Genomic DNA, 27,549 nt, shown 5'->3' on the forward strand with positions numbered 1-27,549 from the left:
CAAAATAGCGTAAAAATTCCAAAAAAAAAGTCATTAATAGTGAAAACGTCAGTCATGTTGGCTGTAGGCTTCGCACTAACACTCGGCCTCATAATCGCCGCTTACTACTGGCTGCGGCAACATTATCGCTACTGGGAAAAGCTTGGCCTACCGCACATCCCATCCACGTTGATAGTGGGCAATGTTTTCGATTTGCTGCGTTACCGTTGGTCCTTTGGCGAGCACTTCATGGCGCTCTACAATGATCCGGCCGCCCAAGGACACGACTTCGTCGGCATCCATGTGCTGCATAATCACGCACTGCTGCTGCGTGCGCCCGAGCTAATCAAACGTGTGCTGGTAAGTGACTTTAGCACATTCGGTAGCCGCTTCGAACGTAGTGATCCGGTGGGCGATGCCATGGGTTCGTTGAATTTGTTCTTTGCGCAATACGACATCTGGAAGGAGATACACCAGATATTTTCACCGCTCTTCGCCTACGGCAAGACGAAACAAATGTATCCGCTACTGCAACAGGTATCTATGCGCCTTCACTTGACTCAGGACACAGCAAAATAAACCAATTTTTTCTTTAAGGTTGGCTGTAAGCTGGAGCAATACATGGCCGCTTTGAATTTCGATGAAAAAACCGACTCGGTCATTGTCGAGTTGAAGGAGATGTGCGCACTCTACACCACCGATGTCATAGCTTCAATAGCTTTCGGCATCGAGGCAAATAGTTTAGCAAATCCCAAAGCTGAGTTCCGTCGCATGTGCATCGAAGTTAATGAGCCACGCCCCAAACGCTTACTACACCTTTTCACCATATTCTTCGCGCCACAACTGGTCGGACGTGTAGGCACACATTTGTATTCGCCCGAGTATGAAAAGTTCATGCGTTCCTCCACTGATTACGCGATTGAGGAGCGTGTGCGTAGCGGCGCGCTACGCAACGATCTGATCGACATATTTATAGCGTTGAAGCGGCAAGCGGACGGCAGCGCGAAATCGGGTATGATGAAGGAACGCGATTTCTTTGTCGCTCAATCAGCTTTCTTGCTCTTGGCTGGTTTTGACACCTCCTCTTCGACAATCACTTTCACGCTCTACGAGTTGGCTAAGCATCCCGAAATGCAGCGTCGTTTGCGCGCTGAACTGCTAGAGGCGCTGACAAAGGGTGGTGGAGAGTTGGACTACGACACCATTAGTACGCTACCGTATTTGCGTATGGTCGTGGATGAGGTGCTGCGTTTATATCCGGCTACTACATTTCTAGATCGGCGCTGTACTGCCGCGGAGGGTTACTTGTTGGATAGCAAAAGTGGCTATCGTATACCAGAAGGTATGCCAGTCTATATTTCAGTGCTCGGTTTACAACGAGATGAACGGGTATGTTGATGTCATAAATTACTAGCTACTTAGTGCGTGATTTACTTCAAAATTTCACTTGCTTGCAGTTATGGCCTAAGCCACTCGAGTTTGATCCGGAGCGCTTTTCGCCGGAAAATCGCGAGCAACATATACCTATGAGTTATATACCCTTCGGCGCTGGTCCACGCGGCTGTACTGGCACTCTATTGGGGCTGTTGGAAGTTAAAACGGGACTCGTACATATTTTAAAGAATTACCGTGTAGAAACTTGCCCACTCACACCAACGGAAATGACATTCGATGCGAAAGCATTCGTTTTGGCACCAGACGGTGGCACTTATCTGCGTTTCGTGAAGGATAAGATTTGCTGATTTCAATAAATATTCACTGCAAATATTGATGTATAATTTCATGCTGATTTTTAGAGGTAAGTAAGGCGGCTGCCGTAGCCGAATGGCCAAGGGCATAGGGTTATAACCGTATGTCGAATAGTGGGATGCTGTTGAGATATGCCCAGATTGCGTGTTGTGACTATTATTCGGTAGTGCAAGGGTTCGAAACTCCGCTCATAAAACACCAAATGATAGAAACTGTTTTCTTTTAATGAAGGTCGTCCCTCTGCAAGCAAAGGCAAACCATCGAGAGGATACGAGTATCTGCCATGAAAAATATCCTCGTAAAAAAACCATCTAGCGCTCGAAGGCGGCATTAAACTACAGGGTTGCTCATATTCGACGGACCCGACGGATTTCGACAACTCTTTGGGCACTTTCCAATCGACGAGGCTTGTCCGCAGGCAACAATCTTTGCGTCAATTGAATCTTATACGGGGATAAATGCAAATCAATGCGGATAATTCGTTGTAAAGTGGTCCGAGCAATGCCCAACTGCTGAGAACGGCGATTTTGGGATGTCCTTGGCGACGCCTTGGTCGGTTTTAATTTGGCCTCTTTGGATTAGAAAAAGCATCACCAGTCGAAAACCTTTCGTACAAACGTTTAATGGTGTTCTTAGAAGGCGCACTTTTCACATTATTTAATTTTTTATACGCACGTTGAGTTTACACAATTGACTTCTTTTGTTGAATGTAAATTTCAACAATTTGAGAGCGCTCGCGTGGCGTGTACTGTTCCATGGTAAAAATCTGCTTGGACGGACGCTTCCTACGCGGTATGTCAGTAAGCGATCTGACGTCTCTGTCAAAAGATACAGGCTTGCCAGATGGGTCCGTCGAATATTGGCAGCCCGAACTTCTATTTGCAGAAAAACTTGAAGGCAGGCACACAACAAATACTCGTAGGAGGAGGTGCTCGACCGAATACCCAATAAAAGGTGTAAGCGCCTGTTATATTCGTGCGAAACCTGTCTCGAAGTCATAAAAACCTTTGCACTTAAAAAGGCAAACCTTAATGATGAGAGCTAGCATTCGCCATTCATCTCAAAACTGGGACGTTTGGTTGATAATAAAAAAATACAAAAAAATAATTTTTTTTCAAATTTTCTTTCAAAAGTATATTTTATACAGGGTGGGCCAAATAAGACCTACTAATGACTAAAGACTACTGCCTAGCAGTATGCGCAGTTGCTCCATCTTGTTGAAACCACAAATTAGGATACTGCTCCGCCATTGGCCGCAAAAAGTTTTCAATCAATGTTCTGTAAGAAGCTCCTGAAATCGATTCCGGCGTTTCATCCTCATTTTCGAGGAAATATGGACCGATAACCCTAGTGGCCATAACACCGCACCAAACAGTACATTTAGATGGGTGCAACTGATTTCGGTGTGTTGCTCTTGGATTTTCAGAGCCCCACAATCTACAGTTTTGTTTGTTGACATAACCATTTAAATGGAAATGCGCTTCATCCGACATCAAAACATTATTTAAAGAATCAATTTGGCTATATGGCAATTTGTGGGTAACTGTGTAAAACGAATAGCGTATTGTAGTCGTTTTTGGTGGTCTTTCGGCAGCAGTGCTTGAACAAATTGAATTTTGTGTAGGTACATCTTAAGATCCAACTTTAAAACTCTACGCAATGTCGTTCTGGAAATGCCCAATTGGCTGGAACGACGGCGAGTTGAGACAGATGGATCATCTGCAACACTCTGCCGCACAGTTTCCACGTTGCCTGCAGTGCGAATATTTCGATGGGCACCTCGTCCAGGACGGTCGGCCACTGAACTGAGTTCCTCAAAACGACCGACCAAACTCCTAATCATGAAAGCTGTGGGAGCTGATCTGGAATTAAAATGTTGCCGATATTTAGGTTGTGTTAAAACAATTGATCGTTGACAAGAATAGAAAAACTCGATAATTTTAATGCGTTGTGTTGTACTGTAAATTTCCAACAATTCAATTATAACCTACAAAATAGGGAAAAATAAATATGTCAAAAAATAAAAAAAGTTATTTGTGCTTAACATTAGTAGGCCCTTTTGAGGCCCTTTGTTCCACCTAGGAACCACGGGAAAATATATATATATAACATTAGTAGGTATTATTTGGGCCACCCTGTACTAAAATTTAAAAAAAAAATATTTATATTCTGCTCAAATATGAACGAGACGGTATCAATAAAACGGTCCGCGGATGACATATGGCAAAAATAAATTTTTTATTTTTTGGTAGGACTGTTATAAGCTTACATGGCAAATTTCAGCGTGATATGTCACATAGTTTGTTTTCTGTGCTACTGTAAACAAGTCAAGCTGGAGTGTGTTCTTCGAATTTAACGATGGAAATTCAAGTTGAACAAAGAATTTGTTTGAAATTTTGTTATTCCAACAAAATTTCGGCTTCAGATGCCTTAAAAATGTTGCAGACAACCTATGGGGACTCTGCTCTATCGCGTGCACGTGTTTTCCAGTGGTACAAATCGTTCAAAGAGGGCCGTACATCAACCCAAAAAACCACGCCAAAGTCGCTTAAAAATTAAGGTTATGCTGACTGTTTTTTTCGATTACGAAGGTGTGGTGCACTCGGAGTTCCTTCCGCAAGGCCGATCGGTTAACGCTGAATATTATTTAGACGTTTTAAAGCGTTTGCGCGAGAACATTCGTCTTAAAAGGAAGGAATTGTGGGACAACAAGTCATGGTTCTTGCATCACGATAATGCACCAGCTCATACATCACGTCTTGTTCGCGATTATTTGAACAAAAATAATGTTATTATCGTTCCGCAAGCACCGTATTCGCCTGGTATAGCTCCATGTGACTTTTTCCTGTTTCCCAAGCTCAAGTTGCCGCTCCGTGGAAAACATTTTGAGACAATTGAAGTCATAAAAGAGAATTCGAAGAAGGAACTGAAATCCATACCGAAATCGGCCTTCCAGAAATGCTATGATGATTGGAAAAAACGTTGGCATATGTGTATCGCCTCCAATGATGATTACTTTGAAGGAGATAAAATAAAAATTGAACAATAATTAACCGTTTGTGTTTTATTAAATCAATCTCGTTCGTATTTGAGTAGAAATAAAACAGTTAAAAAGCATCGAAGATTTGCACTTTAAAAAATGCTGTACCAAAATTTTCAGCAGTGAGTAAATCTCGAAATTATTAAATTTTTGTCAAATAATTATTTTTCCGTTTACTTCTTTATTGCACTCCAGTCTACAAAATGGGATTAGTCCAGAGCTATGAGTGTAACAAATGCAACGAAGTGAATGCTAGTGGTACTTTGGAACACCTATTTTTCCACAACCCTGCTCTCTCTAGGACTCGAAAAATGTGCCTAGGATCAATGAATTTTTTATCCTTGAAAGATATGTCTGTCAAAAGGCTGAATGGCTTGTTAAAATTCGGGAAGACTTGCATTAAGAATTACATAAAATAATATCCTCGAGTACAGATACATAGCGCTGGTAACACAATGGACCCTAGGGATCTAAGTGAGATCTTTTTACAGATCGGCCAGCATTGCCTAACCTAACCTAGTCTGCAAATAAACCAATTTTATACCAAAAAATTTACGACAATGCCCAAAATACTTGGATCACTTGACATGAAGCCGCTCATTAATAAATGCAGACAATCCTCTAATCGCCCCCTAAGCTCTATTTAGCTGCAATGTTTGATGGAAATTCGATTCAACCCATTATTCTTGAACCACTCTTCGCATATCTACCAAATCAAGATGTTGTTGATCAAACGACTTACGAGAGCCGTTTGAAAAGTTCGTGCAAAAAAAAAATTACTTTATTGTTTTGGAGTAAACCTATCGTATTTTTCGACAAAGTCCCATTATAGGCTTTTAAACTTGGTCCCACGCTGTTTTAGCTTGTTGTTCGCTTCCGAAAAATTGAATTTGTCTGAGAAAAAAAAAAAATTTTAAGTCTAAAAAATAGCCAATCGTTTCTGCAATCGCCGCCAATCATTTCTTCAAATTGGGGAACAAATATTAGTTCAAGGGAGCCAAGTCTGAAGAATAGGGTAGATGTGAAGCCTTAATTCCTTTAATTTTGCAACCACAACTGCTGAGGCGTGAGCTGGTGCGTGGTTGTGATGAAAAAGGACTTCCACACTCGACTTCCTCAATTCAAACGAATGCCAAACACAAAGAAATGGACCGATCTGACTGAAACTTAGTGTGCGTTCTTCTAAGAGATGCTACTAACTAAACATAATCTCGAGACGCACCAAATGAGCCATCTTTCTATCTTTGCGTGTGCTTCTCAAACGAGCCTCGTAGGTAAATGCACCTCAATTCACTTTTATTTTTATAATTTCCTGTTTAGATTATCTGTTAGTTTTTTATCATCGATTTATAGACAACGAAAACTTGTTTAGAAGTATTTCTTTATCAGTTTAATATTGATCCGCTTGCAGCTGCTGGTAATCAATGATTGCATTAAATTTATGATTACTTTGTTTCTACGCGCCGCAATTAAATTACAATGTAGTTGAGTGCTAGGCACGTCCGAGTTCGTCGGTTAAGCAGGTTAACTAATATTAATACAGAATGATAATAAAGACACCTGATGATGTGTGAGAAGCTGAGTGAAACTAGTTTTGAAACTTTAATGCTGGGTTTGCGCGCTCGTTAATGGGTGTCTTTAAATAAAGGATTTTTCAATAAGGGCGGGTAGATATTGAAATGGAATAAAACAAGCTGTGTGAGTTGTTAACAAAATTATTTTTTTATTCGAAAGGCGCATATATGCCATTAAGTGTGGAATATGACATCATTCAAATGCCCGCCTCGACTTCTTACGGTGGAACGGATCCGAGTGGTCCAATTTTCAATGACTCTTCCGCAAAGATCCGGCTGAATTTGAGCGAGGGCCTGTGTTATGTTCACCTTTAGAGCATCGGTTGATTGTGGTTTATTTGCAAAGACCTCAGACTTCAAGAATCCCTACAGGAAAAGGTCTAGCGGGGTCAAATCGCATGACCTTGGTGGCCAACTCACATCACCCCTGCGAGCGCTGACCTTACCCTCAAATCGTTCATGCAGAATGTCAATCGTGGCGTTTACTGTGTGGCTCGTAGCGGCGTCCTGCTGGAACCACATGTCGTCTAGGTCCATATGGTTCAATATGGGTCATAAGAAATTGGTTATCATCGTTGTGTAGCGCTCGCTGTTGACGGTGACCGCCTCACCAACGTCGTTTTCAAAAAAGTACGGACCAATGACGCCCCCGGCCCAAAATCCACACCAAGCGGTAACTTTTTGAGGATGCATTATCACCTGGTGAACCTCGTGTGGATTGGTGTCGTCCCATATACGGCAATTTTGTTTGTTAACACAGCCATTCATCCAAAAATGCGCCTCGTCACTAAAGATGATTTTTCGCCCCAAACTTGGGTTCTCTTCCAAACGATTCGAAGCCCATTCAGCGAACAAACGGCGTTGTCTATGGTCATCAACTTTGAGCTCCTGGGTCAGTTGGATCTAGTACGGGTGTAGGCCCAAGTCCCGACGCAAAATTCGCCAAGTTGAAGTCTGGGAAAGGCCAAGTTCTTGTGCACGGCGAGGAATAGACTGCCTCGGGTTCTGCTGTACACTTTCACGGACCGCGGCAATGTTCTCGGCTGATCTTGCGTTCCCTGAACGTACGGGTGTTGGCTGGTTGTTTACTGACCCGGTCGTCTCAAATTTGGCCACCAAACGTTGAAGAGTCAACTTTGAAGGGCGACCACGTCTACCGAAAAATGGGCGCAATGCGCGCAACGTTTGCGTTAATGAATACTCATTTTGATAATAAAGTTTTATCATTTGAACGTGCTGTTCAATCGTGTAACTTGCCATGATGATTTGGCATAAACAACTGAATAATAAACAAAAGATTTGACAGATGTCACCAAAACAAAATGGCTGCCACAGGGCGCCAAAATCAACCCGCGCCAATTGAAAAACCCTTTAGTTCAAAAAATATTTTTGAGTAAACTATCGCTATTTTATTTCAGTGGATTCGAAAGTATGATAAGTGTACTGATTTTGCTCAAAAACAAACAGATGAACTCTAACGAGCGATGCCAAAGTTTTCGTAAATCTCTACGCGTTCTTTTTTACCGATGAAAAAGTTGGTTTCGATAGGCTTTCATTGTCGGATAGGAAATGCTAGTTGAGCCAAGAAACACATTTGTTGAATGCCAAGGCCGATTTCGCCAAAGATCTGCGATCATTGATCTTCAATTGCATAATCATAAAAATTTCAATATTAGTTTCACTCAGCCTCTGACATCAGCAGGTGTATATTTAGTCATTCTGACTTACTTACGCGGACGTGCCTATCACTTAATTACATTGTAATTTGACTGCTAGAAACAAAGTAATAATAAATTCATAAATTTATGACTAGGAACAGCAGTGAGCAAAGCAATAATAGACGGACTACTGAGTAATTTAGTTCTAAACATTTTTTGCCGCATGTATGTAAACTGATGAGAAAAAACAACCAGAGAATCTATATATCGGGTGTTTTTTTAGCTGCATGGGAGCTATCGATATCGCTAACTATGGTTTGACAGCCAAGAATGGCAAACCACGTTGCCATTTCTGGTCAGTAAGGTTTGGCAAGTCATCATGAATCGTTTAACACCAGAACAACTCTTCCAAATTGTGGAAATTTACTTCGAAAAAAATAAATCTGTTCGCGATGTTAATAAAACAAAGTGTTGAAAAAGACAACGAAATGTCAATTCGTCGTCATTCTCAACTTGTTGGCTTGTGTCCTTCGACTACGTGGAAAATTTGACATAAGGATCTTGGCTTACGTTCCTATAAAATACAGCTCGTGCAAGAATTGAACCAAATGGCCATCGTTTGCGTCGCATTTTTGCTGGTTGGGCCCATTCGGATTTTTTGGAAAAAGTAGTCAAAACTTGATCTGATCGGTTGGACCATGTAGTGGTGGTAGAGGTGTGGTCTGAGTGACACAGCTCAGACCCAATTAGCATAAAATATATTAGGTGGGCAACTAAGTTTCCGCTGTTTGTCTATAGATGCCGCCAGCAGTGTGTGCTAGTCGATTCTAACATAACCTAAACGTCACAAACCAAGCTTAGACATATGGTAAACAACCTACTTCGGCACATTAGTGACTTTGTTTTGGTATCATTCTCTTTTGGTTTTGTGAAAATGTCTGATTTTGTGCCGAATAATCGTCATTTGCGGGAAGTGTTGATTTTCCTCTTTCATTCGAAAAAAAACAGTGGGTGAAGCTCATCGAGAGCTACAAAAAGTTTATGCAGATACTGCTTTAAGTGAAACAACGTGCCGAGATTGATAACGTCGCTTCAAAGACGATTTTTTTAATGTTGACGACCGTCCGCGTGAAGGAAGGCCAAAAACCTTCGAAGACGCTGAATTGGAGGTATTGCTCAATGAGGATTCGTGTCAAACGCAAGAAGAGCTTGCTTCAGTATTAGGAGTTACCCGCCAATCCATTTCCAAGCGATTGCATGCTTTGGGAATGATTCAGAAACAAGGGCTTGGGTTCCTTATGAGTTAAAACCAAGGGATGTTGAACGTCGTTTTTTCGCCTGTGAACAACTGCTCCGGCGGCAAAAAATTAAGGGTTATTTTCATCGCATCGTGACGGGTTATGAAAAATGGATTCATTACAGCAATCCAAAGACAAGAAAGTCATGGGGACTGCCCGGTCATGCTTCCACGTCGTCGCCTCGGCCGAATTTTCATGCTGCGAAGGTTATGCTATGTATTTGGTAGAACCAAGTTGGTGTTATTTATTATGAACTGTTAAAACCAAGCGAAACCATTACTGGAGATCCGTATCGACTAGAATTGATGCGATTGGGCCGAGCACTGCGCGAGAAGCGGCCGCAATACGCGGAGAGGAATGAAAAAGTGATTCTACAGCATGACAACGCTCGGCCTCATGTTGCCAAACTCGTTAAAACCTACCTGGAAACACTGAATTGGGAAATCCTACCCCACCCGCCATATTCGCCAGATATTGCGCCGTCCGATTATCACCCGTTCCGATCGATGGCACAGCTGACCAGCAGTTCCATTCACCGATAACCGAGATCTACCAGAAAGATGGGGAAAAGTAGTTGCCAGCGATTGGCAATACTTTCAATGATTCACTTGTAACCATTTTTTCAGAATAAAGTGGTATTTTCATCAAAAACAACAGCGAGAACTTAGTTGCGCACCTAATACCGTTTTGATATCCCACTTGTAGAACCACAACTTTTTTATTAGTCGAACGATCTCAATTTCACTATGAATCTACTTAAGTCGTCTATTTTTTTCCGCAATTTCCTTCAAGTTAACCATCAAAAATTCTCCCGTCATTCTATGTCGTACCGCACCCAGACTTGGGGATTCACACACATAGTGAGAGACTGTTTCCTTAGATTTTTCTTGATTGTAGCTGCAACACCTATCGTTGTAGGGCCATCCCATCTTCTTTCCATGGCCTCCCAAAGCCCACTGGCCGATTATTGTTGACGTAATTCTGAATATGTCTGCTCGTGGCTTCCTTAGAAACTCTTCAGTTCTGAATTTGTGGAAATTGGGCCACGTTTGTTTGGTTATTGATATTATCTACCTTGAATCATATTATTTATCACGAAAAAATGCATTCATATTTTTTTATGAATTGATATGGCACCGCAAATATCTATATCTCCAATTCTGACCACAAACTTTAGTCCAATAGATTCAGATCTTCACTTCCAGACGCCGAAACTTCTGCAGCTATGAACCCACGAATATTGTTTTTTAGCCACTGCTGCGTTGTTTTTGCCTTATAGGTTGGAGCGGCATCTTCCTGGAAGATCCAACGCTCTTCATTGAAGAGAGTACGGCTCAACTCCTTCAACACGATTTCTAAGATATCCCCCTGGTACACTTTTTCAGCTGTCTTAACCACTTTTTCGCTGAAATGAAGAGATGTAACGCCTTTACAAGACACACCGTGGCCAGCCTTTGGAACAACATTGTTTACGTCTTTAGAAGTTTTAGCATAGATTTTATTGTTTTGTTTATTAAAAACTTCTTCAACAGAGAAAATTTTCTCACCTGTGAAAAGAATATTTTCATAGCCGTTGACCATTGGCTTTTTAATCTGGCATCGTGAGCTTTTACTGCGTTTTTTATTGTGTCTGCCACCGAGTCAATATAGGGTGGGCCATGTAAAATTTGCTTTTTTAATCGGCTATAAAGAAAAAACTGATCAATAGTTTTTCAAACTTTTTTTCCATTTTGCAGACTGAACATTGTCATTTATGAATGAAAAATAATATCGTTGAAATGCCTGCCACGACTGGCTTTACAATAGGCCATTCGATCAACCCAATTTTTAAGCACATTTTCGATGGTTTGGGCTCCAATTTCATGAATGGCAACTTCGATCTCGTGTTTTAAAGCATCAATCGTCTCTGGATGGTTCGCATAGCATTTCTCCTTAACGACTCCCCACAAAAAATAGTCCAACGGGCTTAAATCACAGCTCCGAGGCGGCCAATTGATATCGAAATTCAAAAACGGTAGCCAAAAGTTCGAGTGTAACTTTGGCAGTGTGACAACTTGCACCGTCCTGTTGAAACCAAATGTCGTCCATGTCATCAACTCGTTGAGCATGTCACGATAAAGCTCGCCATTTACTGTAACCGCGGCTCCTCGCTCATTTTCGAAAAAAAATGGCCCGATGATGCCGCCAGACCAAAAACCGCACCAAACAGTGACTCGTTGTGGATGCATTTGCTTCTCTACAGTAACATGTGGATTTTCTGAGCCCCAAATCCGACAATTTTGCTTTTTGACGTAGCCACCGATGTGAAAATCAGAAAAGAAGAAGAAGACTCACCACTTTGGAAATAGGTTTTCAATATTTCCCAATTTTGTTCAAGCGTATAGCGTCCCAGTTCGTAAATGTCAAACCTTTAAGTAAATTATGAACCCATTTGACATGTCATTTGTGTTACCATTCTCAAAAAAATAGCAAACGCTATATGGCCCAGCCTGTATTTGCTTCATGAACAAACCTATTATTGAGCGGCGAGCGCACCCTTACTTGTACTTCCCAGAAATAGTCGCCAATTAAAAACTGCAAATTTGTTGCGTCGTGTAGTAAAATAAGTAATCAAACTTGCTATTAAATTTAAATTATAATTTTATTTTATTTCATATTTGTTTACTTTTATATTTATAAGATATAGTAATTTGTATTATTATATATTTAATTTAATGTATTTATGTATGTATTTTAAAAGGCTAACTACGTCTAACAACTAAATATTAATTGATATTTTAGGCTTAATATTTTCTCAGTTGTTGTTTTCTTTTTTTTTTTCTTTTAATTTAACGTTTGCTTGTACGCATTTTATTTATTAATTTTTAATTTTTATTTATTTTTTCTTTCAATACATCTCGAAGAGCAGAATATTAACTAAACAATCATATTTTACACAGATAAACACGCACATTTTTGTTTTTTAATAAATTTGTGTTTTTTGTTTTGTTGTTTTTGTTTTTTTTTTTAGAACTAGGCAGGATTATTAAATATATATTTATAAGTATGTATGTATTCATATATTCTTTAATTAGGTCAACATATTACATATATGAAATACATAATTATGTGTGTTTGTATGCACTAGAATATGTACTAAGTAGTAGTAGTAGTAGCAGTAGTAGGAGGAGGAGGAGTAGGCAGATAAAAGTAAACCGCAAAATGTGTTATTGTACGAAAAGTACGCTTACGAGCATGTGTGTGTGTGTCTGACATGTGAGAGAGAGTGTGAGTGGGGAAAGGTAAAGGGAGCAGTAATTAAGGGGTAAAAGGATTGATGAGAGACATTTTTTTTGTGAATAACTAGAAAATGTGCGACAAAATGTACAATTAACGGAAAATGCCTCCAAAGCAGTGTAGGTGTATGTGTGTAATATGTATGTGATTTTTCTGGAAACAAGTGAAGTCAAAAAGCTGTGTTTTATTTAATTGCTGCACTTCACGTTAAAAAAAAATCACTGTTTGACAAAAAAACGTAAAAACTAGAGTAACGACCGTTTTTCAGTTTTTCATTTGTTTCCAATTTTCAAAGCTGCCAATGCAATTAATCAGCTATCGGGTTTCACTTAAAACTCACGTCCATATGTAGCTATATAACTGTATGTATGTATGCATGTATTTCTATAAAAATATGAGCAACGAACCAAAAGTGTTTGCAAGTAAAAAAAAAATTGAAGTCGTAAGTAAGAAAAACGCACGTCTGTGGATTTTGAAAACAAAAAAAAACACAACTTAAATCATTTTAGCATTTTTTCGCTTTTAGATGGAAATTCCTGATAGTACATAATAAAAAATTCAATATTTTATTCAACTTTTATCGAAATGAAGGTGTTACCTGCCGCTATGAAAAATTGTTTGTATGCAAAAAAAAGATTGAAGCCGCACAAAGTAAGAAAATTGCACGATTGTGAAATTTTGACAAAAACATTTTAAATAATTTTAACATTTTTCGCTTTTAGATGGAAATTCCTGATAGTACATAATAAAAAATTCAAAATGTCCATTCAACTTTCATTTAGATGAATGCTTCAACTACCGCTATGAATGATTAATAGTTAAAAATTTGCTTCACAACCAACAAATTTAGTACTTGACGGGCCGAATGTGCTAATTCGACTTGGGTTGTTTTGTCAAAAGAGTCTCTACAGTTACGAAGCATAGTAAATGAAATATGAAAAATGTAGTTGAAAAACGTTTGGCGCATTTTTTACTATGTAATTCCATTAACGCGCGCACAGGTTTTTCTGGTTGCGGCTAAATTAACGCTGCGGTGTATTTTTTTTTAATCTAAAAGTTGTAGCTTTATAGTTTATTGTTTTTTCTGCATTTTTGTGTTTTTAGTTTTTTGAAAATAGCAGCAACTTTATATGGTAGCGTATACGCCTACTTAGTTCGATATATTTGCAGCAGCGTCTAAATGATCCTAGCGATCAAGCGGAACGAACAAGAATCTTTAAATTCAAGCAAAAGTTGTACTCTTTTCAATAGTTATGTATTTTTGTCACGTATTTCGTGTTTCTACTTTTTTCTGTATTTTTATTTTATTTTTTTCAAACCTGATATGCCCGGCTTACAACAAAGAAGTAGTCGTAGAAAATTGTGACACTAATTCCACATTATTTGTATAAATAATAGTCGTCTTATCTTTAGGCAAAGCTTGTCAATATCTTGTCTAGAGTACTAAATTTAGTACACAAATGCGGTGAAATGTAATTTTTTTCCATAATGCAATTGGCTGGAAAATTTCATTTAGTAAATAATTTAGTACACATCTTATGTACTAAATTTAGTACATAATTCGTGTACTATATTAAAATTATGTACTAAATTTAGTAAACACCTTTTTACCTAATTTAATACCCATTTTTGTAGACAGAGCTTGCTAATATGTTGCCAAGAGTACTAAATTTAGTGCACAAATGTGATGCATTGTAATTTTGTTTCATAATTGGCTGGAAAATTTAGTTTAGTACACAATGTGAGTATTTAATTTAATACACAGCTTTTTACTAAATTTAATAAAGTGTCAATATGTTGAGAAAAGTACTAAATTTAGTATATAAATGCGGTTCAATGTAATTTTGTTTCATAATTAGCTGGAAAAATTAATTTAGTACACAATTTGAGTACTAAATTTAGTACACAGCATTTTACTTGACTACTAAATATAGTGCACAAATGCGGTAAAATGTAATTTTACACAGTAAATCGAGCTGTCTAAAAAAACTAATCGCTTAACAGGTTAAATTTAATAAAGTGTCACTATGTTGTCTAGAGTAGTAAATTTAGTACAAAAATGCGGTGAAATGTAATATTTCTTTATAAAGCAGTTGGCTGGAAAATTAAATTTAGTACACAATTTGAGTACTAAATTTAATACACAGCTTTGTAGTAAATTTACTAGAGTACTAAATTTAGTACACAAATGCGGTAAAATGTAATTTTTCCCCATGAAACAATTGGCTGGGAAATTAGATTTAGTAGACAAAAATTAGTACTAAGTTTAGTACACAAAATTTTACTAAATTTAATACACAATTTAATACTGAATTTGGCAAGTAAAATTTTAGACTGCTTACCGCACTTTACATCCAATTTAGTACTCTTAATCAATTTAACGCTCTTTAGAGCTAATTTAGTGCCCCAATTTAATTGGCTAACATAAGATGAGCTGGCTGCGTGTTACTATATAATACATAGTAATAAATTTAGTACACGACTTTTCCTTCATAAAGCATTTTCAGTTTGTGGTAGAAATACATGTCTTATTTAAAGTACTAAATTTAGCATACAATCGAGTACATAATAGAATACACTTTAGTACATAATTCATAACAACTCAATACTGAATTTATTACAACTTAGTACACGGTCATTACAATTTAGTACACAATTATTACAATTTAGTACACAATTATTACAATTTAGTACAATATTATTACAATTTAGTACACAATTATTACAAATTACTTCACAATTATTACAATTTAGTACAAAATTATTACAGTTGAGTACAATATTATCACAATTTAGTACAAAATTATTAAAATTTAATACAAAATGTATTTTGATTTAGTACTCTAGGCAAATTTAAGACCCTCTACAATCACTTTAATATACAATTTGCTGCTAAAACATATTTAGTACTATGAACAATCATTTTAGTACTCTAGGCAAACTAAAAACCCTTTATAATTTACGGCTAAAACCAAATTTAGTACTTTCAACAATCATTTTAGCACACGCCAGATAGAAAAAGATAATATATGTAAATCTATAAATATGCTTTAAGACATGAAAACTTTTATTTTTCCTTCGAAATTGAAAATCTTTAAAAATAATTTGTTTTTAGAGTTCAAACATCTTTAGGTGCCAAATTGAAAATTTGTAAAAAAAAATGTATTTTTAGAGTTCAAAAATCTTTAGGTTCCAAATTGAAAATCTTTAAAAAAATGTGTTTTTAGAGTTCAAAAATCTTTAGGTTCCAAATTGAAAAAAAAAAACATTGTATTTTTAGAGTTTTAAATCCTTTAGGTCCCAAATTGAAAACGATGCAATTAATTTTTGAGTTCAAAAATTTTAAATCTTTAAGAAAAATTATTTTGTTCATCACAAAACTTTTAGGCATATCAGAGTTAGTCCCTGGCATTTTGTATATATTTTTAAATTTGTGATCCAAAAATTCGCTAATTGTTAACAACTTTTAAATTGTATTATTTTTGCATTCAATAGGTAATTTTAAAATTGTAGTCTGTTTTTCATTTAGTACTTTTTTTTACTTTACTGTACTTTTCATTTCAAAAGTTTGTAGTTCGGGCACGTGATCCAAGAACAACCTCATCAACGAACGAAATGGCTCTTCACAGCAAAAGTCTGGAAATCTATTTTTTTTTTTTTTTGGCTTAGAACTTTTCTTTTCTGGTTGGCTGAGAACTTTCAATTGCCGCCTCTGCTTATACTGGAGTTGCGCAGCTGTCAAACTCTTTGCTGAACTTTGTATGCTAATTTTTGTAAGTCGATGATCCTCAAGCCAGGCTCTCACTATTTGCTTTCGCTTGTTTTTGTTTTTTTTGAATATTTTAATACTCTAGGACATTATTTAATATTATTAAAACAGAATATAAAGTGGACTTTTAAAACACCGGCTATGAAATAAAAAATAAATAAAAATCACTCTAAATTCCTTCATTTTCAGAAACTAAATTTCTTCTCTGTATTACTGCGCTGTTTTTACCGTACTTTTAAACATTTAGATCATTATTTAAAAAAGAAAAATCTAATTTATTTAATTTAAGATGAAATTTTATAGAGTTTGAAAGAAATTAGAGATCTTATTTTTCAAAATTTGTTCACTTAATTAGTTTCGTAATTTGAAATCTAAAAACTGGACTTTTAAAACAACGGCCATGAAAATTTAATATGCCGACTTTTAAAACAAACAAAAAAAAAACAAAAAAAAAAAAAAATTTCTTTTTCAGAATATGTATGTTAATTTTTGTAATCCTCAAGCAAGGCTCATTATTTTCTTCTTTTTTTTGAAAATTTAATACTTAAGGACATTATTTATTTTATTATTATAGGAGTTTTAAAAGAACGGCCATGAAATAAAATAAAAGGAAAATCATTCGAAATTCTTTCATTTTCAGAAACTAAATTTCTGCTCTGTATTACTGCGCTGTTTTTACCATACTTTTAAGCATTTGGAACATTATTTAAAAAAGAAAAATCGAATTAATTTAATTTAAGATGAAATTATACAGAGTTTGAAAAAAATAGAGACCTTATTTTTCTAATTTTTTTCACTTAATTAGTTTCGTAATTTGAAATCTAAAAACTGGACTTATAGAACAACTTGGCATTTTAAAACAACGGCCATGAAAATTTAATACGCCGACTTTTCAAACAAAAAAAAAAAAACAAAAACAAAAAACAAAAAACAAAAAAAAAAAAACAAAAAACAAAAAAAAAAAAACAAAAAACAAAAAAAAAAAACAAAAAAAATTCTTTCATTTTCAGAAACTACTTACTATACTGTTTTTAACAAACTTTTCTCTGCTGCCTTAAAAATTCAGTAGAAAAAAATAAAAAAATATGCAAGCAACTTATTTATGGAAAGTTATGACACTTTTCTTTTGTGAGAAATTTTCTATTTAAGAAACCCTTTCGTATCACTGCAAAGAGAAGCTACTATTTTCTCCGCTTGTTTACTTATCTAAATCATAACTAAAATCAGCTGATTCTTATTACAAATTTAAATCCATATTCCAAGTTTGAAATTTCTTCTTACATACAACTAATGTGATGCCACTTTTCTTCGCTATAGAGCTGAGTACTGAGCTCAGCAAAGCAGAACCTTTTAAATTCCGATCGTACTACATTTTTTCTGCGTTACCCCAAATTCTTTCTTTAATTGATCTCAATCGTGGACAACTAATAAATTCGTATTAAACTCGAAATTCTCGTCACATACAATCCATAAAATTTCACAGAATTTGAACGAAAAACTACCATGAAATACTTAAATTCATTGATTTCAGCAAATTACAATTATTTTTCCACTACCCATTCACGACGCGCTCAATTGTGAACGCAGCACGACGATTCGTGCGTTTATTTAACGAGTTTCCTTAAAAATGATAGATTACAAGAGATTGTGACATTCGTGAGATTATTTCTGACTGTGACGTAACAACTGGGCAAACGAGAAAGAGCATGACGCGTTACGATATGGTAAATTCGATTGGTAATAACAATAAAAATGAGAAGCAATACAACAATAAAATGGCAACAAATGCCCAATTATTATGTCAGCAAATCAGCTGATTCTGTCAAATTGAGTGAGCGCGCAATAGCAGTTGTCGAGGATGTCTCTCAACTGTGCAATTTTCGGGTTGTTGCTCTTAAGGTTGCTCTAAGCTTGAGGAATACTGCGGATTCTCACTTTCTTAAGCGAGTATAGATCCGGAATGTAGCGGTCGTGTAAACGCTAAGCGCCTATATTTTTATAGGCTAAGCGCCTATACTTTTATACTCCGCACACCGATGACAGTGCACCGGCCATTTTGTGTTTCTAGAACCTGAAATGTGTAAACTTTTAAATTTACTTTTGCCGTTTGCCTATTGACGATATGTAATTTGCTGCGCGTGTGCCGGAGGCAGCTTAATTATATGCTCAAGTGACTTTATATACGAATATATGTATGTATGTGGATATGAAGAATGCTTGCTGCAAGCCAATCAACACGCCTGACATTTTGTGGCAAGACAGAAATAGGAAGAAGTAGAGTTGTCAAGTTTTCTTTTGCCCTTTATAGGATTCTCATTTCGTTAGCTATTGCGCGCATCAACATATATCGATGGTTTTGAAGAAAAGCGACACAACTCAAAATTAACTCAAAATTCGGAGTTTTGCCGTTAAAAGCAAAAATCAATTACAGAGTTTATATATTTTTATCTGGAAAAGCGTCATAAGCGAATCTTGAAGCAATTCTGAGAGATGGCGTTAGTGTCGTTTTGTCAGGTGATCGAATTGGCGCGTCACTTATCTAGAAAACTGACCCATCTCAGTATTTTGTATTTTTGAATTATGTCACTTTTCTCGAAAACCATCGATATGTATGCATTTATGTGTGTATGTATGTATGTATGTGTGTATGTATGTATGCATGTAGTTGTGAAAAAGTTAATTAGCTTTGCCAGTTTTTAGCATTTCCACGCGCTAGACACCAATAAACGCGCCTGTTAATTTGTGTTCGTTCGCGCATTCCAAGAAGAGTTGAAAGTTTACTAGACTCCTGGTTAGCGTTTGATAGTTTCCTTATCTATACTGCATTTACATATAATGCGCGTTCATTTCAATCATTCGAGTTTCCGTTTAATTTATTGCTTGAGGCAAACAACGCACATACAGTTGCGGTCAAAATAATAGTAGTGCTACTAAGGTATATAGTTTATTATGTTTATCTTTTCCTACTGACTCCTTTATTTTACTTTCTCCTTACAATACTGTTGTACATAGAGCGTACAATAAAAAAGTACCGTTAAACCGGCCAAAGTTAGCATTTGTTTTTTCAAATTCATTTTTTTCCAATGTTTTGCTGAATTGAGTCAGTCAAAATAATAGTAGTGCGAAGAGTTTGCTCTCAAAAAATACAAATCAAATACAAAATACAAATTGTTTACTTATAAAACAATTATAAAAGTGCTTTCACTGGTAAGTATTACATTTTGTTAGTGTATTTGTATATAATTTTGATTTAATTTGATTAAAACATTTTACAGCAATGGGACGAGGCAAACACTGCACGGCTGAGCAGCGGCAGCTTATAAAAAAAATGATTTCGATGGGGAAAACTTATAAAGAAGTGCAGGATATTGTTGGTTGTTCACCGACAATGATTTGTAATGCCCTTAAATACAAATCGCAGCCAGAAACACGTGGACGGAATCCAGCAATGTCCACTAAAATGATTAAGCGTGTGGTAAGATTTTCCAAAAATTGTCCGTTCACGCCAGCAACAAAAATAAAAACGGAATTGGAAGTGGAAGCAAGCGTGGAAACTATTCGCAGGCATTTGCGGGAACACGAGGTGGTAGCTCGCAACCCCAGAAAAGTGCCACTATTAACAAAGCGACATGTGGCCAACCGACTAAAGTTTGCTAAGAGTCATTTGGAATGGACAGACGAGAGATGGCGAAATATTTTATGGACAGACGAGTCTAAAATTGTGCTTCATGGTGCAAAAGGATCGCGCCAATATGTCAGACGGCCAATTAACTCAGAATACAATCCGAAATATACCTGCAAAACGATTAAACACGGCGGATCCAGTATCATGATTTGGGCATGTTTTTCTTTTTATGGAGTAGGACCGATATACTGGATAAAAGAAATGATGGATCGCCATGTATACGTAAAAATCTTGGAGGAGGTCATGCTACCATATGCTCGGGAGGAAATGCCGCTGATTTGGGTCTTCCAACAAGACAATGACCCAAAACATACAAGCCGATTAGCGAAGGAGTGGTTCCAGAAAAATAGGGTTGAGGTAATGGAATGGCCTGCACAGTCTCCAGACCTCAACCCGATTGAAAATTTGTGGTGCGATGTGAAAGAGGCAGTTTCTAATTGTAATCCAAGCAACAACAATCAGCTTTGGGAAACAGTGGAGCATGCATGGAAATCAATTTCCCAGGAGAGATGTGAAAATCTTGTAAATTGAATGAATCGACGTTGTGCTGCAGTAATTGCAAATAAAGGATACGCTACTAAGTATTAATAAAATACTATTATTATTAAGAAATATTACCTTAGTCTTACTTTAACATAAAATTCCTTCCAAAAGAACACATGTCTTAGTTATCCTTTTTTATATTAATCATACTACTATTTTTTTGACCGTCCATATTCGAAGAGTTCATATGAAATATCATTTTATTTGCATTACATTGGTTTTTTTCGAAATATTTTTTATAATTACATTGTTAAAAGTCATTACTTTTTAAAATAAAACACAACATAAAAATTTTGCGGAAAAAAATCCCACTTTTTTTCAATTTCTTTCACATGGTATGCGCACTACTATTATATTGACCGCAGCTGTACATAAGTACAGATGTAAAGAAAGGAAGAGAGCGCACCTTAACTTGATTCCTACTGGCGTTTGCAGGATTCACGTTTATCTATCAGTGGCGCGCGTTCAATTAGCTCGAATTTTTGCTGGATGTATAATGTGAATATGTATGTATGTATGTAGGTGTGAGGGCATACAGTTCTAGTAGGACATGTCGCTTCAGTTTTTGTGTTAGTAAGTCTTCTTATCCGTTATTGTTTACTGCTCCTATTCTCATAGACTTGATTTTCTGTTTGCTGCTTTTTGCTGACTTGCTGGCTTATATTTTATTACAGTTAATTTAGCTTTAGCATTTAGATTATTATTATTATTATTTTCTTCTACAAATATTCTTTTTTTTTAATTATTATTAGTTTTGCATTTTATTAATTATTGGTTTTCTCCATTTTGTAGTTGCTGCTATTGCTGCTACGGCTGCTGCTGTTGCTGTGGTAGCTGTTCTACTAGATTTCTATGTATTTGCTGCGGTAGCTTTGTTGTTGTTGCATGTACTCGTATTTTTATATGCATGTAGTAGTTATGTAGTTTGTAGTCTTCTTGCTTCCTGTTCCTCTTCTTCTTCTTCTTACACTTTTACGATTTACGCTACTATCTTGGATTCTTCATGACCACCTGCTTGAAAGCGCCGGTCGGTACGCGCGCTTTCACCTCGTGACTACCCAGTGATGCGGTGCCGTCGCGTGCAATATACAATTGCAGACCAGATGCTAAGTGAAAAGAGAGGAAAAATATATATTATTAGTTTTGATTCAGATGGGTGCTCGTTATTCCTAATTAGCTACTCACTCTCCGCCGATTCGGCTAATTGATCCAATTTGGTATCCTTCAAAATTTCATCAATTAGCGAATTGGGATTGACGCGCGTCACTTCGACACGATCTGAAACGCGTGGCCCATCATCCAGCGGCCCTTTTTTACGCTTCTCGGCCGCGTTTTTCATACGATCTAGAGATCCTGTTTCACTTATGACTATCGAACCGGAACTGGGATTCCTGAAGCAAATGGGGCAGGCGCAGAGTATTAAGCAGGCGAGCAGAAGGAAATTGGTTCCAGAAGCATGAAATGAGGTCGTGATGTAGTTTACCAGGAGTGCATGTACCAGACGGTGGTGCGCCAATACAATCATGTCAGTTCCATATCACATATTGCGATTGTCGAGAGGTGGGTATTTTTTAAAGTTGTTGAAAAAGCATAAAAATGAATAAAGATTAAATTAACATAAAATTGATTTAGAAAAAACTTGTAAACAATATATAACTAACAGCTAAGTATGCATATAAAAATGTATTTCAATAAAGAAATGAGTTTGTAAGTGAACACAAAACTTTGGCACAACTCGAGTGGACTTTTTCTTATTTAGACATATCTACTTTATCTATTCAAACAGCTACAAAAAGGTGTGTGTGTGTGAGTCACTGCATGTGCATGTGTGGAAACTATGAAAACAGACTACGTATTTAGTTAGAGAAGAATTTTTAGAAAAAACATAGATGAGTTTTACGCAAAATGTTATAACTAGCACTGGGAATATATCAACTACAGATCTAAAAATGGTGTAGGTGGACGATGTAGTAGTGTGGCGCAAGACAAAAAATTGTGTTGAAAAGTTATGGTATGACGAATTGTGGTTAGTGATGCTGAAGTGTTAAAACGAGTACAAGAAGTCCAAAAACACAAACCAAATAGAGATGCAGACAAATGCAAGGCAATACAAAAAGTACAAGAAAAAAAGATGTTAGAAATGCAGTTTAGGACAAAAGGGATCAACTTCAAAATGAGGAAATCTTATTGTTTAATAATAATTAAAAAAAAATAATACTATATTAAAAAAAATTGTTCCTAAAATTAAAAAACAAAAAATTATTCTTCAAATTTTTTAAAACATTATATTTCAAGAGTTTTAAAACACTTTGAGTATGTTTGAGGAAAAAAATTTAACTAAAATTCATACTAATAACCACAATAGTAAATAGTTTCGACGTTCGTTGAGCAAGACAGTGCACTTAAAACCGGAGGAAAAATGATACATTTAAAAATTTTTCAAAGAACATTTCACAAAAATAAAACAAAAAATTGTTGAAATTTAAAACAATATATGTATCTATATATTTTAAGAGTTTTAAAAAATTTCTTTGGGGCAAAAATTAAGTTAAAATTCATACCACACTACAATATTGAATAGATTCGACGTTAGTTGACTCTTAACTCTAGAGTTAAACCCCTTAGAATTTACGTTATAAGTAAACCTCGTAAATTACGACTATGACAATTCGAAGGCGACTTTTTAGGTGTTGACACAGCAAAAAATAGCAGGGGTTAGCCGTAAGGATTCTGTGGCCGATTTCTGCACAAATTTTGTTGTCGTGATTAATGATTACTGCAAGGTATTTAAATTCCTTGACTACTTCGAAACCATAGTCACCGATTTTTATGATTACGAGTATGTCTATGTCGTCCGCGCAAGCCAGCAATTGAACCGATTTAAACAAAATAGTTTCCTTTGTGTTTACGGCAGAGTCCCTGATAATATTAATATTAAATATGAGACATGAAAGCCCATCCCCTTGCCGAAGTCCGTTCAAGGTGGCGAACTCTCGCGACGGATTGTTCTGAACTCTTACTACGTTCCTTACTTTCTGCATGGTCGAGGGTTTTAAACGTATTAACTTATCGGGAATACCGAATACAGCCATCGACAATTATAATCTCTTTTAAGAATGCAATTTTATTATGCACTTCTTTTTTAATTATTTAGCTTGAACAAATTTTAGAAAATTTTGATTTATCTTCGTATAGTTCTTGCACGTGTATGGTTGCTTTGGTCAAAATGAACTCGACAAATTTGGGAGGTTTACGTTTGTAGAGTTAGCAATGAGGTAAAATAGAATTAAACAAAATTTTTGTTCCGGAAATTTAAGAAATTATAAATAAACATTTTTTTCAAGGATTTTTTTTAAAGAAATTATAAGGAATTAAAAATAAACATTTTTTACACAATTAAAATTACAAAAAAAAAAACTTTTTTTTTTTAAATAAAATTTTTTTAAAGAGTTTACATCTGTTTTTTTTTTTTTAATTTAAGGAGTAAAAAATACATTTTTTAAGAAAAACTTCTTTAAGAATAAAAATCGCAAAATATGCTTTTGTCTTACACATATGGTAAGTTTAAAAGTTTTAAAAAATGGTTAGTTTGTGAATTTTAGTAAAAGTGACTTAAAGTAAGTGATTAGAATACCATTTGCTAATAAAATTAGCGCAAAGACCAAATAGTGCAAAGAATGGTAGATGGTTGATGAAGCTGATTTGAAGTTACTAAAAAATATCAAACTCAACTCAGTTTTTTATAGGATCGATTCGTAGAATAGGACCGATTTTTCTACAAAATCGAACTACATCAAAATAAAGATTTCCATCACTCAAAAGAATTTTCTTTCTGGTCAAAAAATTATTACAAAAACAAAATTGGATGATTAGTTAGCTATTAGCTATCCAAAACGAAATCATTCAGTAAAAAAAAAAACAAAAACAAACAAAAAAAAAACAAAATAGATATAGAAATCATGTTAAAGCAACATTTTAAAATTAAAAAGTATTTCGAAAGTGAAAAAAGGAATTTTTGAAAACATTGAAACAGTGGAAATATGTTCGAAAAAAAGTTGCCAACATCAAACTTAATAACTTATAACAAAATATTTTAATACATACAGGGTTTGATTGAAAAGTAATGAGCCTTATTTTTTTTAAGCAGTTTTATTAAGCCTTTTGGCTTACACAATTTTTTTAAAACTCATCCGCCGGAATCGCGTTCAATTCGGCTGTCACAGTTTTTTGGATCGCCTCGATGGAGTCGAAACGCCTCCCCTTCAGCTCTCTTTTCAGGCGCGGAACAAGAAGAAGTCCGGAGGGGACAGGTCTGAGCTTTATGGAGGGTGGGGAGGCATCGGAACCCCCATCTTGGCCAATGCAGAGGTGCAGAGGAAGGCGGTGTGCGCCGGCGCATTGTCGCGATGAAGGGTCCAATTGTTGACGAGGTCGGGCCGAACCCGGGTGACGCGGTTTTTTAGCCGAAGGAGCACTTCTTTGTAAAATGCCGCGTTTACAGTGCTTCCTGGAGGTACAAACTCCTTGTGGACGATGCCTCGAGAGTCGAAATAGATGATCAGCTGCATTTTCGCCACTGCAAAATCCTAACACACTTTTAAAACAGCTTTCACGCGCGGAGCGATGTTGACTGCACCGCTGTTGCCAGCGAGCTGGGATCGGTTTCTAGTGGAAGGGGAAGGTCCAACGATCATTTTCCCCCCACCAGCCGATTCGGTTGATCGCTTGGCAGATGCTCCGCGCGGGAAGGCTCATTACTTTTCAATCAAACCCTGTATATAAATAAAAAAATTTCAACCAAATTTCAAAAAATTCTGAAATGAATATTAATGAAAATGAATATTAATTAATTCAAGAATTTTAAAAGCGTAACAAATTATTGAAGTCAGCATTTGAGGAAAAATAAGTCTTTCGATACCATTTAAATCACATAAAAGCTTTGAGGAAACTTAAATATCTACAATAAAAGAAGTAAAAAAATTGCGAAAATCAAGCTAAATTATACGAGAAATAACTATCTTTTCATTTTCTGAATTAGGGCAAATTAGAAAATTTGCTTATAAAAAATCAGTTCTAAATTTTTGTTCTACACTGAAAAGTAAAAGAATTGAGAAAGCGTGCATTCCATTTGGCAGGAAAAAAACATAATAAGCTTTTGAATGTTAAATTAAAACAAAAAAGAAACTAAAAAAAATATTAAACAAAAATATTTAACAAAAAAGGATATTTTTTTTACAATTTCCAATTTTTTTTTGATTTTGTTTTTAGTTTTTTATTAAGTTTTTAAATATTTTTTGGTTTTTAAATTATTTTTGTTTTTCAGTTTTCTTTTTAATATTTTTTTTTTTTTTTGTGATTTTGCAAAAAGTAATAAACTTTTATTTTTGCTTAAGAAAATTAAGTACATAGCCATCAGATTAAAATTCATTCAGTTAACACTAACCATGAAATACAAATATAACCAGACACACCAAACTCTTTCAAATTGCAAACAATAACAGCAAATTTTCAAAAGCATTAAACAATTTTAGTTCCAATCTCAGCACCATTTGAAAAACAGAGGAGCAGATTTCAAACTAAGCCATAAACTTTTAAATAATAGCCTCAGGCAATCCACATAAGACTATTTCAACTCTTTTAAACAAGCAAAACTAGTCGATCTTATGTATTTCTGTTTTCCGAAATCGTATTTTACTTAAATCTACATTTCAAGGGAAACTGCTTCAACAGTATACAGGGGATTCAGATTGCAGTACCTGTGTAGAAGGTGCAAACTTACTATTAGAGAATACAATTTCAATCATATGCCGAGCTCGGTTGGTTTGGTAACTTTGCAATCAGAATATATGTACTTTATTTACGAACACTCTGTGCAGATCTTTTATGAAAAAATTTACTTATCAAAGAAATATACCCATATACGACTCATAACCCTAAAATTCGCATATCGTTTAATAAAATTTCACGCAAAATTCCGTGCAAATGATAAAAATCCATCAGACATGCCAAGCAGTGCCAGAATACAAACCAAAAATTACAATGCATGCCATCATACTTCGAAAAAAAGAAATTCAAAATCAAGAACATTCAAAATAATTTCTCAAAAGGTGTTTACAAAAAATCAGTGTAGCAAATAATTGAAGGACGCAAGACGCACTTAGAAGGAGAAAAGAAAATAGCGAAGGACAACAAAAACGCAAGCAGCTGGGCACTTTCAACGCTACTCAAATCACAATTTATAACTGGTTTTACAAAAACGAAAAGACTGTTGTAGCAATTGAGGACATCAAATACTGAATTATTGAAAACGAAATGCACTTAGAAGCCTTCTCGAAGGCTCCTGCTTTCATTCCAAGTCACCCAGCGAACGCACATTGTAATGCTGGGCCGCCGTATGATTTGTGTGGTCGCAAGCGGCGAGAGTGTCGCGCCCGAAGAGCTCAGACCGGAGTTGTTGCCCGCTGCGGCTGCTGCCACCTGCGCCGCTGCCGCCTCGGCCGCAGCCATGGTTGCGGTGGTAAGTAAAAGTGAAGCGGCTGATGGATTGGAACGTATGCTGCAGGCATCTGTAGGACTGGCTGCCAAAGAACTGAGCGCATCGGTTGTAGCGGATGTAGAGGAGAGTGCGCTAGGTGCCAGACGTGGACTATTGGCTCCACTACCACCGCCACCACCGCCGCCGCCACCGCCACCAACTCCACTGCCTCCTCCTATGCCACAACCGATGCCATTATTACTTGGAGAGCCAATTAATTGATTGGTGTTGGGTGTGCCGACACCGATGACGCCGAAACCACCACCACCACCACAACTGCCGTCGTTAAAGCCAATGCCATCTACGGTGTCACTGCTGCTGCCGATGCCCGAATGACCGCCAGCGCACTGAAAGGTAATGACTGCACCGCTGCTACTACTACCACTGGACGAGGATGCCGAATGGGTGGAATTAATGCTGCCGAGGGTACCGCATGGGGAGGA

At 36.4% G+C, this 27,549-nt stretch overlaps 2 protein-coding genes across 4 annotated transcripts in view; one reads left to right on the top strand and one right to left on the bottom strand.

The window, feature by feature from the left end:
• On the top strand, positions 1–1,744 carry LOC129248357 (probable cytochrome P450 6t1). Its single transcript, XM_054887883.1, has 3 exons — positions 1–516; positions 577–1,368; positions 1,437–1,744. Exons 1-3 carry the CDS (start codon positions 55–57, stop codon positions 1,719–1,721), a joined length of 1,539 nt encoding a protein of 512 aa, XP_054743858.1. The 5' UTR covers positions 1–54; the 3' UTR covers positions 1,722–1,744.
• Positions 1,745–21,249: 19,505 nt separating this feature from the next.
• Positions 21,250–27,549, bottom strand: part of LOC129248653 (EEIG family member 2) — a 42,857-nt gene continuing 36,557 nt past the window's right edge. For 2 of the 3 annotated variants that reach the window (XM_054888286.1, XM_054888284.1), the window contains 2 exons: positions 21,757–21,962; positions 21,250–21,677 (listed from right to left, as the gene is read on the bottom strand). In XM_054888286.1, coding sequence (XP_054744261.1) covers positions 21,559–21,677; positions 21,757–21,962 — 325 coding nt within the window. In that variant the 3' untranslated portion in view covers positions 21,250–21,558. The remainder of the gene's footprint in view (positions 21,678–21,756; positions 21,963–27,549) is intronic. The other variant, XM_054888285.1, reaches the window with a different exon arrangement.

The sequence above is a fragment of the Anastrepha obliqua genome, chromosome 5 (assembly GCF_027943255.1).
Source record: "Anastrepha obliqua isolate idAnaObli1 chromosome 5, idAnaObli1_1.0, whole genome shotgun sequence".
In the NCBI taxonomy this organism is placed as follows: domain Eukaryota; kingdom Metazoa; phylum Arthropoda; class Insecta; order Diptera; family Tephritidae; genus Anastrepha; species Anastrepha obliqua.

What these genes read in the sequence shown, in the direction of transcription:
- LOC129248357 (XM_054887883.1), top strand. Translation starts at nt 55, where the DNA reads ATGTTGGCTGTAGGCTTCGCACTAACACTCGGCCTCATAATCGCCGCT. An exon ending in TGTATCCGCTACTGCAACAG is followed by an intron (nt 517 to 576) that starts GTATCTATGCGC and finishes TTTTTCTTTAAG; the next exon opens with GTTGGCTGTAAGCTGGAGCA. An exon ending in GTTTACAACGAGATGAACGG is followed by an intron (nt 1,369 to 1,436) that starts GTATGTTGATGT and finishes ACTTGCTTGCAG; the next exon opens with TTATGGCCTAAGCCACTCGA.